The sequence below is a fragment of the Nasonia vitripennis genome, assembly GCF_009193385.2.
Source record: "Nasonia vitripennis strain AsymCx chromosome 3 unlocalized genomic scaffold, Nvit_psr_1.1 chr3_random0005, whole genome shotgun sequence".
Taxonomy (NCBI): Eukaryota; Metazoa; Arthropoda; class Insecta; order Hymenoptera; family Pteromalidae; genus Nasonia; species Nasonia vitripennis.
This window is the reverse complement of record NW_022279624.1, coordinates 888,916-905,137: the sequence shown is the minus strand read 5'-3', so window position 1 is coordinate 905,137 and position 16,222 is coordinate 888,916. Positions and strand designations below refer to the sequence as shown.

The window sequence follows — 16,222 nt, the reverse complement described above, 5'->3', positions numbered from 1 at the left end:
TTACTTCCTAAAACTCATGCGTTTCTTAATAAATTACTGTCCCGTACTTCATATCCTAATCTGATTTTACGGGGGTCCTAACTTACTTTACTCTTTAGCACATCCCATGCATGCATAATTTTAATAGTAAGTTAAGAATTATCGCATCTGAATAAATTCCCTCAACCTAGTAACCTCGGTTTCCCGTCCTCTGTCAGTGCGCACTTTCTCATCTCCTTACTAGGACACGCCCTCTTAAATCATCACTAAATACACTTCTTTACTTTTAATTCCTCAGTACACTTCCTTACCTATTTTGAACAGCGAATTCTTCGTGGAAAATACCAGTTTTCCATCTTTTCCTTTTCCTAGGTACACTCTCTCCTCAGCCAATATATGTAAAGCATTCATCGCCTTACATACTCTTCTCACTATCTCTTCGATTCCCTCCTCAGTCTCTGTAAATTCAACATAGCATTAATTCCACAGATAGCTTATTGTATACTACGGCCGCAGACAATCATCACGCACTACGCCTGGCAATAGCGCCTATCGGCCATACGCGCGTGAGCACGTGCCCACGGCACTAGAACCTGCGGACATTCGTCGGCGTCGAGTCAAGTGGCAACCGCAGCACTTCGCTTAGCGTAAAAGACGATCGGCTGTTTTTCAAATTTACAGTCTCACGCTCATGCATACTCTCATGTTCACTCATGTATGCTCTCTCTCTCTCTCTCTCTCTCTCTCTCTCTCTCTCTCTCTCTCTCTCTCTCTCTCTCTCTCTCTCTCTTTCTCTTTCTCTTTCTCGTGCATGGCATACGCTCTCGCGTCCCCGCGCTGTACCGCTTTTTCCCTCTCTCTCGCATGCACGCGCTTCAACTCTGCCGGTAAAGTACCGTTCTTTCTCTCTCTCTCTCTCTCACACACACACGCACTTCAACTCTGCCGGTACAAAATCTCTTTCTCTCTCTCTCTCTCTCTCTCTCTCATGCATCCCATCCTTGCCGCTCTTAGCGCGCGCAGCTAAGCCACGCCCCCTTCCTTGCGCTACTCTGCTTCTTCACGGCGAACATCTTCATCAGAAAATCTTCCTTTCTTTCTCGCGCACGATTTCCCGCTCAAAATTGCGCCACTCGTCAGCCATCTTGCCGATTTGACCGGTTCTTGGAATTCAGAGCATACTTGCTTTGTGCCAAGAAGCGCATGCACGTTTAATCACGATTTCAGCTTGCGTCTTTTTTTTTTTATAAATTTTCCTAACTTTCCGTTTAACCCTCACGTCGTCAAATGTCTTTTGTTCAGCGTTTCCTGATAAACGAATTTATTTTACACTATTTCACACACGTCATTAATTTTACACGTCAGATTTACTTTACTCTCGATTCCGGGATTTTAGTTTTCTTTATCTCCGCGTCTTTTCGTGCATTATGTAAACGTCACTTCCGCGTCTCTAACTTTCCTAAGATTTTACTCGCGTCTTTTGTATGTACACTCACATTAATTATCACCTACCTGTCCCCATTATTGACTTAAGCGCCGTAGTCTCCTAAGGAATCTCACGACCTTCCTCAATGCCGCTCGAAGCTGCGTTTTCTCTCTTCCTCTTAAAGTACGCACTCACGAACACTTTCACACTATTAAAATTGTTTATTCGCGTCGTGGATGCGGGCTGGGACCATAACCTGTTAGAATAACAGACTAGGTAGGTGCTCACAATAAAGATACACAAAAGATTCGGTCGTAAGTAAAAGGCTTTATTCGATAAGAGTTACAGGCGATGCACACCGATCAGTAGCTCGGAAGCAAGTGGCGCGCAGCGCCGCTTCTCACGGAGATGCCAACATGGTGCTCCCCACTCCTGTACATGGGCATAATGCGTATGGTCTATATATATTCCCACATTTTTAAACAGTCTAGAGTGCTTTGCATCGATCCTGTTAAGTGTACAAAACATATAGTACATTAAGATACTAGTGGCATAAGTCGTACTTTACGGCACGGCGTGTATAAGCGCCCGAGCGATATTTTATAGCACTGACTAGCATACATCCGCTATCACGCCTATCCATGGCATTAGCAGTCCTTTTTTGCACCGTGAGGTTAGCAATATGCACGGTGCAATAAAGGACTACTTATGCCACGGATAGGCGTGACATAAATGCGGATTCATGCCACGCAGTGCTATAAAAGTTATTATCATTATTTTGCGTCTGCAATATAAATCTATTATATTAACCTGGGGATATTTTCGATGAAGTATCTGTACATCTCAATCTGCAATTCGCTCAACCGAAGCAAAATAACAACTCTTGCTTTGGTGGTAAAAACGGCGCGAGCACCGCGTAATCGCAGCGCTGAACGCAGTCCTCTAACATCCTGTGAAGAACGTGAGCTCTCTGCTTCACGAGCTTCACGTCTTTCGCCGTAGAGTTGTCTAACTGACTATTTACTATTGGATTGTCAAACCTGTTTCCTACCTGTTTGGTACCAAGAAGATTCGGCTTCACAAACTGAACCATGCAATGATCTGCACAGAAAATATTACATATTTTAACACTTCATTAACAGATTTATATATTCGTTACAAGTTTACATACATTCGCTCAAGTTATTCTGAAGTGGCATGCCCGTAAGTATAACTCTCCTTTTTTCCGTACGCTTTGCATCCTATTAGCTAGCGGAGAAGCCTCATTCTTTAGTAAATGCCCTTCGTCGCAGACTACGAAATCAGCACCAGGATTCAGTAAATACGACCTCATCTTTTGGCTCTGCTGGGGATTCACTTGTTTTTCGTAGGACGTGAATAATCGAAACATGTCGTAGCTAATAACCAAGACCCCACCAAGATCGTGCCAAAACTTCAGTTGGGCGATCCTACTCGAAGTCTTTTTTATTCTGCAAGAGTAATATTTTATTACTTGAAATTATAGTTGAAATTTCGCATACGATTTCAGTGAAAATTTAAACATACTGCGTTAAGTCGTAAACACGTATTATTTTTTAATTCTCAGCATGTGTCAACCACATGTCAAACTCCTCCACCCAGTTGAGAATATAGTGTTCATTGGGCACACAACCATGACAGTGTTGATTCCTGTAGCTTTATTCACCTGTATTGTATGTACGAGAGTGACAATTTGGAAGGTTTTGGAACCTAGACCCATACAATGTGCAAGAATGCAACCAGAGCCCTCAGAGCTTTTGACTTGCTCTAGAGCAAGTCTCAAAGCAGAATTCCCACATAAACTTCACGCCATCCTTAACATAGATTTAGTTATAACTAGATCAGGATCCAGGAGATCGCAGAGTTGAATACTCTAAGATTCAGATTTACAATTAGCCACAAGTGACATTAACATGAAAAGAAATGTAACGTTGAATGAGTAAAAATTACTTACTACATCAAATCTTAAAAATTTGTTATTTTCCAATGCTTTATCGAATTCTAAAAACTTTTCTAATGAAGTTTTCGGAAAGGAATACTAATATTTCTTAGCAAAATCAACAACAGCATTAGTCAACGTTGCAGCTTTCTTATCCAGAAGAAAAAAGACAGTCTCATCCTGTCTCAATTTCATGAAACCCATGCTCGCACTCATAGCATCTTGTTTGGCTTTGATATCAGCAACATCCCTGGCAATAGCTGTAAGCGATTTTGTGACAAAGAATTCAAAATCGGTTTTGCAATCGATAGTTTCCATTTTAATGATGTCAATATTGCTTGCATCATTATTTGGATTGTTCAAAGCTTTTTGTATGCCTGTAATTAAAATAAAATCAATCTCATATAAAGAAGAGTATTATTTATCAATCCTAGTCTTTTTTCCACTTTTAAACAAAGCAACTGCTTGAAATGAATTTTCCTTTGGCCAGACAACTGCTTTAATGCAATTTGCTGCCAAATAGTTGATTATAAAGTTGTTACCAGACCCTCAAAATGCATTTTTTATATGGAGAACTCATTCAGAAGCAGCCTCTTATGTAAAAAGTGGAACTGAATCCATGTTGTTAGATATTCACCCATTGGTCTATCACTCACTTCCGCATTATCTACGTTGTCAAAATTATTACAATCCCATTTTAATAACATTTGTGTATTATTTGGAATTTGTGGCAATAATCTTTTCTTCAGAATTAACAGTAGTTTGTCTACACTCTGATATGGAATATTGTTGTCGATTACCCAAGCTTTAATTGCCTTAATTTCTTCCATTCCTGATTGATCTGGGACTACCTCTTCTTCGCTTTCACTAAAATCATCGAAAGCATTATAATCGCTAGCAACCACATAGTGTTCAGTTTTCATGTCATCGCTACTGGGTGTAATATCTTGCTCTGGCGATACAAAATCATGTTTTTCTCTTTTTTCTTGCGATTCACAACATTCCTGAGCAAACTCCTCTAATTCCTGCAGTCGACTTTTATCAGCTCTTTTTTTCTCTACATCCATCTTAATACTGTAAATATAGATTGTAAACAAAGAGTGTATTGGGAATGTATTATTCATTACTTTAAGGTTATGAATTCACTCTTACCTTTTCACGCCTTCTGCTTGATGGGGTTTTAGGAACTTGACCAGGCCTCTATCCACCATTATAAGATCGACTTTTTCCTCAATGTCAAAGTCTAGGATTAAGGTATCCTTTTCTTCGTTTTTTTTTCTGCTGATAATACTTGATGCTGAAAAAACGTTGATTTTAATTTTTATTATTTATGCTTGAAAGTGAAATATTTATTTTTGTGATCTTACTTGTTTTTTGCGTTCAGCCAGACGTTGGTGGCGATTTTCTTCAATTCTACCGACTCGTCTTGTTCCTTCAGCCACTTCCTCATCGTCAAATTTGCGGATATTTCGTCGACCGGCTGGTTTACTAGGAATAACGGCATTATTTACCACTTGCTCTTCGCTATTTATTTTTTCAAATCAATAAATATTAAGGTCATAATAATATACTAGTTTTCATAATCTTACTTGAAATTAACATTACAACCTAATGTATGATTTTATTAGTTATTAGCATAAGATGTGTGTAATACAGGGAACACAACATAATTATCATTATAAGGAAATCGACACAATTTCGCAGTTATATTTTTCAAGCTCCATGTCTCGATATCGCTTTGAATATTGCGTACAACGTGTATTCCTAATGCACTTGACGGCAGACGATTCTCATAAAAGTTACCTAATATTTTCATTCGTTGTCCTACCACATATATTTCATTACTTTTTTTTAACAAAATTTAAAGCATTAACTACTATTTTGTTATCAACTAATATGCACATATTTTTGCCATCTTTGCAATTTAATTTCATTTCATTAAATACAACTATTTTGTACTGTGATACATTTGAGGCACAATCTAATGCCGAAGGGCCTTCTGTGCGTTGCATTTTTAAAAGAACGTCTTTTGACATATTATCAACAATGTTGTGCATTCCTTCTATCTCAGCACATCTTCGCATCAATTGTTGTAAAGGTGCATTCCCTGTGCAAATCAATCTTTTAATACGACAAATAAAATTTTCAAATCGGAATGCAGAAAAGTTTTCAAGTTGACCGTACCTCCTGACATCATTTGCTAAATGTTGCAAATTGTGAAAATTGTACGTAATGTATTCTGGTCCATATAGTGAGCTTAAATCTTCTACAAATTTACTTAATAATTGTTCAGCATAGTCAATGTAGGCCTCATCTGCACAGAGTATAGGAGTGCTCAATATATTGATAGCAGCATGTAAAGTTAAAAAATCAATGGGTTCAGTGTATAGCAAAAATTGACGGTATTCCGTGGCTTTGAAAAACTTTATATACTTTAAGTGTCTAGATTTTCTAGCAAAATCATATGGGATGTACTCTCTTAGAGCTAATAGATTATCTGAAATGCTATCTTGTTTAAGTTGAGGCAATTTATAACGTATCTTAGAACATAGCCACATCAACAATAATTTTTTGGTACAACCTAAATATACCAAATGCATAGCATCTAATAGCACGTATGTAACTAATCCTAAATTAGGAATAGTATTTATTATTGATTTGGATCTTTGGTAGTCATCTTGATATGCACTGTTTCTAAATTCCACATCGGTTCGGAGTACACCAATTTTCCCTGGAAAGCACACACATCTGTACATTATACCTTCTATTGTACATTTGGTACATGAGTTATAACCACTGTGGTATTTGACTGCTAGCACAAAGGCTTTTGCTGGTGCATCAAGGACAAATGCATAAATGTTTAGAGTGTAACGACTTCCATGAAACTCTATTCCACTACACATGATTTGAATTGTTTCTATAATAAAGGGTTTTAAAATCTCATTTATATCTTCTTGTTTTCCTTGGCCACAATATACGCCGATAATGAATACGTCTTGACTATACTTATCGGAGCATTAAATTGGCCAAAGACCTTTCTCCGCACTTGCACCAGATAAATAAAATAATAAATTTTATCAGTAGATTTAGTCTAGGTCAGCTCCGTTTGTTCAAAGTTGATGTACTGTCGTTCGTTTCCGGTCCTCAAGTACCACACTTGAGTAAATGAAAAATGTCGTCATTATCCGGTTTGAATTATTTTTCGAAAATATAGTATTGTAACACGCCTAAAGTTATAGTTACGACGTGCCAATTTGATATACTATATTGTCGTTCTTATCCTGGATCAGTTTTTTTCTGTCATAATTGAAAATGTCGTTAGTATCCGGTCCTTAAAGAGCTTATTAGATTATAAATAAAATAATAAATTTTATCAGTAGATTTAGTCTAGGTCAGCTCCGTTTGTTCAAAGTTGATGTACTGTCGTACGTTTCCGGTCCTTAAGTACAACACTTGAGTAAATGCAAAATGTCGTCATTATCCGGTTTGAATTATTTTACGAAAATATAGTATTGTAACACGCCTAATGTTATAGTTACGATGTTTCAATTTGAGATTCTATATTGTCGTTCTTATCCTGGATCAGTTTTTTTCCATTATAACTGAAAATGTCGTTAGTATCCGGTCCTTATAGGACTTATTAGATTATGAATAAATTAATAAATTTTAGCAGAATATTTAGTCTAGATCATGTCCATTTGTTCAAAGTTGATGTACTGTCGTTCGTTTCCGGTCCTCAAGTACAACACTTGAGTAAATGCAAAATGTCGTCATTATCCGGTTAGAATTATTATCTGACAATATACTATTGTAATAAGCCTAATGTTATAGTGACCACGTTGCAATTTGAGATACTATATTGTCGTTCTTATCCTGGAATAGTTTTTTTCCGTCATAATTGAAAATGTCGTTAGTATCCGGTCATTAAAGGGATTATTAGATTATAAATAAAATAATAAATTTTATCAGTAGATTTAGTCTACGTCAGCTCCGTTTGTTGAAAGTTGATGTACTGTCGTTCGTTTCCGGTCCTCAAGTACAACACTTGTGTAAATGCAAAACGTCGTTATCCGGTTAGAATTATTATATGACAATATACTATTGTAATAAGCCTAATGTTATAGTGACGACGTTGCAATTTGAGATACTATATTGTCGTTCTTATCCTGGATCAGTTTTTTTCCGTCATAATTGAAAATGTCGTTAGTATCCGGTCATTAAAGGGATTATTAGATTATAAATAAAATAATAAATTTTATCAGTAGATTTAGTCTAGGTCAGCTCCGTTTGTTCAAAGTTGATGTACTGTCGTTCGTTTCCGGTCCTCAAGTACAACACTTGAATAAATGAAAAATGTCGTCATTATCTGGTTTGAATTATTTTTCGAAAATATACTATTGTAATAAGCCTAATGTTATAGTGACGACGTTGCAATTTGAGATACTATATTGTCGTTCTTATCCTGGATCAGTTTTTTTCTGTCATAATTGAAAACGTCGTTAGTATCCGGTCCTTAAAGAGCTTATTAGATTATGAATAAATTAATAAATTTTATCAGGATATTTAGTCTAGATCAGCTCCGTTTGTTCGAAGTTGATGTACTGTCGTTCGTTTCCGGTCCTCAAGTACAACACTTGAGTAAATGCAAAATATCGTCATTATCCGGTTAGAATTATTGTATGACAATATACTATTGTAATAAGCCTAATGTTATAGTGACGACGTTGCAATTTGAGATACTATATTGTCGTTCTTATCCTGGAATAGTTTTTTTCCGTTATAATTGAAAATGTCGTTAGTATCCGGTCCTTAAAGAGCTTATTAGATTATGAATAAATTAATAAATTTTATCAGGATATTTAGTCTAGATCAGCTCCGTTTGTTGAAAGTTGATGTACTGTCGTTCGTTTCCGGTCCTCAAGTACAACACTTGTGTAAATGCAAAACGTCATTATCCGGTTAGAATTATTATATGACAATATACTATTGTAATAAGCCTAATGTTTCAGTTACGACGTGCCAATTTGAGATACTATATTGTCGTTCTTATCCTGGATCAGTTTGTTTCCGTTATAACTGAAAATGTCGTTAGTATCCGGTCCTTATAGGGCTTATTAGATTATGAATAAATTAATAAATTTTATCAGGATATTTAGTCTAGGTCAGCTCCGTTTGTTCAAAGTTGATGTACTGTCGTTCGTTTCCGGTCCTCAAGTTCAACACTTGAGTAAATGCAAAATGTCGTCATTATCCGGTTTGAATTATTATATGACAATATACTATTGTAATAAGCCTAATGTTATAGTGACGACGTTGCAATTTGAGATACTATATTGTCGTTCTTATCCTGGATCAGTTTTTTTCTGTCATAATTGAAAATGTCGTTAGTATCCGGTCCTTAAAGAGCTTATTAGATTACGAATAAATTAATAAATTTTATCAGGATATTTAGTCAAGATCAGCTATGTTTGTTCAAAGTTGATGTACTGTCGTTCGTTTCCGGTCCTCAAGTACAACACTTGTGTAAATGCAAAACGTCGTTATCCGGTTTGAATTATTTTTCGAAAATATTGTATTGTAAAACGCATAATGTTATAGTTACGTCGTTTCAATTTGAGATACTAAATTGTCGTTTTTATCCTGGATTATTTTTTTTCCGTTATAATTGAAAATGTCGTTAGTATCCGGTCCTTAAAGAGCTTATTAGATTATGAATAAATTAATAAATTATATCAGGATATTTAGTCTACGTCAGCTCCGTTTGTTGAAAGTTGATGTACTGTCGTTCGTTTCCGGTCCTTAAGTACAACACTTGTGTAAATGCAAAACGTCATTATCCGGTTAGAATTATTTTTCGAAAATATTGTATTGTAAAACGCATAATGTTATAGTTACGTCGTTTCAATTTGAGATACTAAATTGTCGTTTTTATCCTGGATTATTTTTTTTCCGTTATAATTGAAAATGTCGTTAGTATCCGGTCCTTAAAGAGCTTATTAGATTATGAATAAATTAATAAATTATATCAGGATATTTAGTCTACGTCAGCTCCGTTTGTTGAAAGTTGATGTACTGTCGTTCGTTTCCGGTCCTTAAGTACAACACTTGTGTAAATGCAAAACGTCATTATCCGGTTAGAATTATTATATGACAATATACTATTGTAATAAGCCTAATGTTTCAGTTACGACGTGCCAATTTGAGATACTATATTGTCGTTCTTATCCTGGATCAGTTTTTTTCCGTCATAATTGAAAATGTCGTTAGTATCCGGTCATTAAAGGGATTATTAGATTATAAATAAAATAATAAATTTTATCAGTAGATTTAGTCTAGGTCAGCTCCGTTTGTTCAAAGTTGATGTACTGTCGTTCGTTTCCGGTCCTCAAGTACAACACTTGAATAAATGAAAAATGTCGTCATTATCTGGTTTGAATTATTTTTCGAAAATATACTATTGTAATAAGCCTAATGTTATAGTGACGACGTTGCAATTTGAGATACTATATTGTCGTTCTTATCCTGGATCAGTTTTTTTCTGTCATAATTGAAAATGTCGTTAGTATCCGGTCCTTAAAGAGCTTATTAGATTATGAATAAATTAATAAATTTTATCAGGATATTTAGTCTAGATCAGCTCCGTTTGTTCGAAGTTGATGTACTGTCGTTCGTTTCCGGTCCTCAAGTACAACACTTGAGTAAATGCAAAATATCGTCATTATCCGGTTAGAATTATTGTATGACAATATACTATTGTAATAAGCCTAATGTTATAGTGACGACGTTGCAATTTGAGATACTATATTGTCGTTCTTATCCTGGAATAGTTTTTTTCCGTTATAATTGAAAATGTCGTTAGTATCCGGTCCTTAAAGAGCTTATTAGATTATGAATAAATTAATAAATTTTATCAGGATATTTAGTCTAGATCAGCTCCGTTTGTTGAAAGTTGATGTACTGTCGTTCGTTTCCGGTCCTCAAGTACAACACTTGTGTAAATGCAAAACGTCATTATCCGGTTAGAATTATTATATGACAATATACTATTGTAATAAGCCTAATGTTTCAGTTACGACGTGCCAATTTGAGATACTATATTGTCGTGCTTATCCTGGATCAGTTTGTTTCCGTTATAACTGAAAATGTCGTTAGTATCCGGTCCTTATAGGGCTTATTAGATTATGAATAAATTAATAAATTTTATCAGGATATTTAGTCTAGGTCAGCTCCGTTTGTTCAAAGTTGATGTACTGTCGTTCGTTTCCGGTCCTCAAGTTCAACACTTGAGTAAATGCAAAATGTCGTCATTATCCGGTTTGAATTATTATATGACAATATACTATTGTAATAAGCCTAATGTTATAGTGACGACGTTGCAATTTGAGATACTATATTGTCGTTCTTATCCTGGATCAGTTTTTTTCTGTCATAATTGAAAATGTCGTTAGTATCCGGTCCTTAAAGAGCTTATTAGATTACGAATAAATTAATAAATTTTATCAGGATATTTAGTCAAGATCAGCTATGTTTGTTCAAAGTTGATGTACTGTCGTTCGTTTCCGGTCCTCAAGTACAACACTTGTGTAAATGCAAAACGTCGTTATCCGGTTTGAATTATTTTTCGAAAATATTGTATTGTAAAACGCATAATGTTATAGTTACGTCGTTTCAATTTGAGATACTAAATTGTCGTTTTTATCCTGGATTATTTTTTTTCCGTTATAATTGAAAATGTCGTTAGTATCCGGTCCTTAAAGAGCTTATTAGATTATGAATAAATTAATAAATTATATCAGGATATTTAGTCTACGTCAGCTCCGTTTGTTAAAAGTTGATGTACTGTCGTTCGTTTCCGGTCCTTAAGTACAACACTTGTGTAAATGCAAAACGTCATTATCCGGTTAGAATTATTTTTCGAAAATATTGTATTGTAAAACGCATAATGTTATAGTTACGTCGTTTCAATTTGAGATACTAAATTGTCGTTTTTATCCTGGATTATTTTTTTTCCGTTATAATTGAAAATGTCGTTAGTATCCGGTCCTTAAAGAGCTTATTAGATTATGAATAAATTAATAAATTATATCAGGATATTTAGTCTACGTCAGCTCCGTTTGTTGAAAGTTGATGTACTGTCGTTCGTTTCCGGTCCTTAAGTACAACACTTGTGTAAATGCAAAACGTCATTATCCGGTTAGAATTATTATATGACAATATACTATTGTAATAAGCCTAATGTTTCAGTTACGACGTGCCAATTTGAGATACTATATTGTCGTTCTTATCCTGGATCAGTTTTTTTCCGTTATAACTGAAAATGTCGTTAGTATCCGGTCCTTATAAGGCTTATTAGATTATGAATAAATTAATAAATTTTATCAGGATATTTAGTCTAGATAAGCTCCGTTTGTTCAAAGTTGATGTACTGTCGTTCGTTTCCGGTCCTCAAGTACAACACTTGAGTAAATGAAAAATGTCGTCATTATCCGGTTTGAATTATTTTTCGAAAATATAGTATTGTAACACGCCTAATGGTATAGTTACGGTGTTTCAATTTGAGATACTATATTGTCGTTCTTATCCTGGATCAGTTTTTTTCCGTCATAATTGAAAATGTCGTTAGTATCCGATCCTTAAAGGCCTTATAAGATTATGAATAAATTAATAAAATTTATCAGTAGATTTAGTCCAGATCATGTCCGTTTGTTCAAAGTTGATGTACTGTCGTTCGTTTCCGGTCCTCAAGTACAACACTTGTGTAAATGCAAAACGTCATTATCCGGTTAGAATTATTATATGACAATATACTATTGTAATAAGCCTAATGTTTCAGTTACGACGTGCCAATTTTATATACTATATTGTCTTTCTTATCCTGGATCAGATTTTTTCCGTCATAATTGAAAATGTCGTTAGTATCCGGTCATTAAAGGGATTATTAGATCTTTTGTTCAAAGTTGATGTACTGTCGTTCGTTTCCGGTCCTCAAGTACAACACTTGTGTAAATGCAAAACGTCATTATCCGGTTAGAATTATTATATGACAATATACTATTGTAATAAAACTAATGTTATAGTGACGACGTTGCAATTTGAGATACTATATTGTCGTTCTTATCCTGGATCAGTTTTTTTCTGTCATAATTGAAAATGTCGTTAGTATCCGGTCCTTAAAGAACTTATTAGATTATGAATAAATTAATAAATTTTATCAGGATATTTAGTCAAGATCAGCTACGTTTGTTCAAAGTTGATGTACTGTCGTTCGTTTCCGGTCCTCAAGTACAACACTTGAGTAAATGCAAAATGTCGTCATTATCCGGTTAGAATTATTATATGACAATATACTATTGTAATAAGCCTAATGTTTCAGTTACGACGTGCCAATTTGAGATACTATATTGTCGTTCTTATCCTGGAATAGTTTTTTTCCGTTATAATTGAAAATGTCGTTAGTATCCGGTCCTTAAAGAGCTTATTAGATTATGAATAAATTAATAAATTTTATCAGGATATTTAGTCTATGTCAGCTCCGTTTGTTCAAAGTTGATGTACTGACGTTCGTTTCCGGTCCTCAAGTACAACACTTGTGTAAATGCAAAACGTCGTTATCCGGTTTGAATTATTTTTCGAAAATATTGTATTGTAAAACGCATAATGTTATAGTTACGTCGTTTCAATTTGAGATACTAAATTGTCGTTTTTATCCTGGATTATTTTTTTTCCGTTATAATTGAAAATGTCGTTAGTATCCGGTCCTTAAAGAGCTTATTAGATTATGAATAAATTAATAAATTATATCAGTATATTTAGTCTACGTCAGCTCCGTTTGTTGAAAGTTGATGTACTGTCGTTCGTTTCCGGTCCTTAAGTACAACACTTGTGTAAATGCAAAACGTCATTATCCGGTTAGAATTATTATATGACAATATACTATTGTAATAAGCCTAATGTTTCAGTTACGACGTGCCAATTTGAGATACTATATTGTCGTTCTTATCCTGGATCAGTTTTTTTCCGTTATAACTGAAAATGTCGTTAGTATCCGGTCCTTATAGGGCTTATTAGATTATGAATAAATTAATAAATTTTATCAGGATATTTAGTCTAGGTCAGCTCCGTTTGTTCAAAGTTGATGTACTGTCGTTCGTTTCCGGTCCTCAAGTTCAACACTTGAGTAAATGCAAAATGTCGTCATTATCCGGTTTGAATTATTTTTCGAAAATATACTATTGTAATAAGCCTAATGTTATAGTGACGACGTTGCAATTTGAGATACTAAATTGTCTTTCTTATCCCGGATTAGTTTTTTTCCGTTATAATTGAAAATGTCGTTAGTATGCGGTCCTTAAAGGGCTTATTAGATTATGAATAAATTAATAAATTTTATCAGGATATTTAGTCCAGATCATGTCCGTTTGTTCAAAGTTGATGTACTGTCGTTCGTTTCCGGTCCTCAAGTACAACACTGGAGTAAATGCAAAATGTCGTCATTATCCGGTTAGAATTATTATATGACAATATACTATTGTAATAAGCGTAAAGTTATAGTTACGACGTGCCAATTTGATATACTATATTGTCTTTCTTATCCTGGATCAGTTTTTTTCCGTCATAATTGAAAATGTCGTTAGTATCCGGTCATTAAAGGGATTATAAGATTATAAATAAAATAATAAATTTTATCAGTAGATTTAGTCTAGGTCAGCTCCGTTTGTTCAAAGTTGATGTACTGACGTTCGTTTCCGGTCCTCAAGTATAACACTTGTGTAAATGCAAAACGTCGTTATCCGGTTTGAATTATTTTACGAAAATATAGTATTGTAACACGCCTAATTTAATAGTTACGACGTTTCAATTTGAGATACTATATTGTCGTTCTTATCCTGGATCAGTTTTTTTCTGTCATAATTGAAAATGTCGTTAGTATCCGGTCCTTAAAGAGCTTATTAGATTATGAATAAATTAATAAATTTTATCACGATATTTAGTCTAGATCAGCTCCGTTTGTTCAAAGTTGATGTACTGTCGTTCTTTTCCGGTCCTCAAGTACAACACTTGAGTAAATGCAAAATGTCGTCATTATCCGGTTAGAATTATTATATGACAATATACTATTGTAATAAGCCTAATGTTATAGTGACGACGTTGCAATTTGAGATACTAAATTGTCTTTCTTATCTCGGATTAGTTTTTTTCCGTTATAATTGAAAATGTCGTTAGTATCCGGTCCTTAAAGGGCTTATTAGATTATGAATAAATTAATAAATTTTATCAGGATATTTAGTCTAGATCAGCTCCGTTTGTTCAAAGTTGATGTACTGTCGTTCTTTTCCGGTCCTCAAGTACAACACTTGAGTAAATGCAAAATGTCGACATTATTCGGTTAGAATTATTATATGACAATATACTATTGTAATAAGCCTAATGTTATAGTGACGACGTTGCAATTTGAGATACTATATTGTCGTTCTTATCCTGGAATAGTTTTTTTCCGTTATAATTGAAAATGTCGTTAGTATCCGGTCCTTAAAGAGCTTATCAGATTATGAATAAATTAATAAAATTTATCAGTAGATTTAGTCTACGTCAGCTCCGTTTGTTGAAAGTTGATGTACTGTCGTTCGTTTCCGGTCCTCAAGTACAACACTTGAGTAAATGCAAAATGTCGTCATTATCCGGTTTGAATTTTTTTTCGAAAATATAGTATTGTAACACGCCTAATGTTATAGTTACGATGTTTCAATTTGAGATTCTATATTGTCGTTCTTATCCTGGATCAGTTTTTTTCCATTATAACTGAAATTGTCGTTAGTATCCGGTCCTTATAGGACTTATTAGATTATGAATAAATTAATAAATTTTAGCAGAATATTTAGTCTAGATCATGTCCATTTGTTCAAAGTTGATGTACTGTCGTTCGTTTCCGGTCCTCAAGTACAACACTTGAGTAAATGCAAAATGTCGTCATTATCCGGTTAGAATTATTATCTGACAATATACTATTGTAATAAGCCTAATGTTATAGTGACCACGTTGCAATTTGAGATACTATATTGTCGTTCTTATCCTGGAATAGTTTTTTTCCGTCATAATTGAAAATGTCGTTAGTATCCGGTCATTAAAGGGATTATTAGATTATAAATAAAATAATAAATTTTATCAGTAGATTTAGTCTACGTCAGCTCCGTTTGTTGAAAGTTGATGTACTGTCGTTCGTTTCCGGTCCTCAAGTACAATACTTGTGTAAATGCAAAATGTCGTCATTATCCGGTTTGAATCATTTTACGAAAATATAGTATTGTAACACGCCTAATGTTATAGTTACGATGTTTCAATTTGAGATACTATATTGTCGTTCTTATCCTGGATCAGTTTTTTTCCGTTATAACTGAAAATGTCGTTAGTATCCGGTCCTTATAGGACTTATTAGATTATGAATAAATTAATAAATTTTATCAGGATATTTAGTCAAGATCAGCTACGTTTGTTCAAAGTTGATGTACTGTCGTTCGTTTCCGGTCCTCAAGTACAACACTTGAGTAAATGCAAAATGTCGTCATTATCCGGTTAGAATTATTATATGACAATATACTATTGTAATAAGCCTAATGTTTCAGTTACGACGTGCCAATTTTATATACTATATTGTCTTTCTTATCCTGGATCAGTTTTTTTCCGTCATAATTGAAAATGTCGTTAGTATCCGTCATTAAAGGGATTATTAGATTATAAATAAAATAATAAATTTTATCAGTAGATTTAGTCCACGTCAGCTCCGTTTCTTCAAAGTTGATGTACTGTCGTTCGTTTCCGGTCCTTAAGTACAACACTTGAGTAAATGCAAAATGTCGTCATTA

At 34.3% G+C, this 16,222-nt stretch overlaps 1 protein-coding gene across 3 annotated transcripts; it reads right to left on the bottom strand.

Moving 5' to 3' along the window:
• Window positions 1–1,712: 1,712 nt before the first annotated feature.
• LOC107981216 lies at window positions 1,713–6,508 on the bottom strand. Of its 3 annotated transcripts, XM_031925895.1 has the most exons (9): window positions 5,547–6,508; window positions 4,730–5,469; window positions 4,515–4,659; window positions 4,000–4,436; window positions 3,378–3,739; window positions 2,951–3,296; window positions 2,577–2,874; window positions 2,216–2,506; window positions 1,713–1,913 (listed from the first exon to the last, which is right to left on the bottom strand). In XM_031925895.1, the coding sequence occupies exons 3-5, from the start codon at window positions 4,571–4,573 to the stop codon at window positions 3,462–3,464; spliced, it is 774 nt and encodes a 257-aa protein (XP_031781755.1). In that variant the 5' UTR covers window positions 4,574–4,659; window positions 4,730–5,469; window positions 5,547–6,508; the 3' UTR covers window positions 1,713–1,913; window positions 2,216–2,506; window positions 2,577–2,874; window positions 2,951–3,296; window positions 3,378–3,461. The 3 variants fall into 3 exon arrangements, with proteins under 3 accessions (XP_031781755.1, XP_016841892.1, XP_031781754.1); XM_016986403.2 differs by having other exon boundaries at window positions 4,730–6,508; XM_031925894.1 differs by lacking the exons at window positions 1,713–1,913; window positions 2,216–2,506; window positions 2,577–2,874; ... (1 more) ...; window positions 3,378–3,739; window positions 4,000–4,436 and having other exon boundaries at window positions 4,642–4,659; window positions 4,730–6,508.
• Window positions 6,509–16,222: the final 9,714 nt, after the last annotated feature.

Excerpts from the sequence above, each read along its gene's own strand:
- LOC107981216 (XM_031925894.1), bottom strand. The coding sequence starts at position 6,265 with ATGTGTAGTGGAATAGAGTTTCATGGAAGTCGTTACACTCTAAACATT.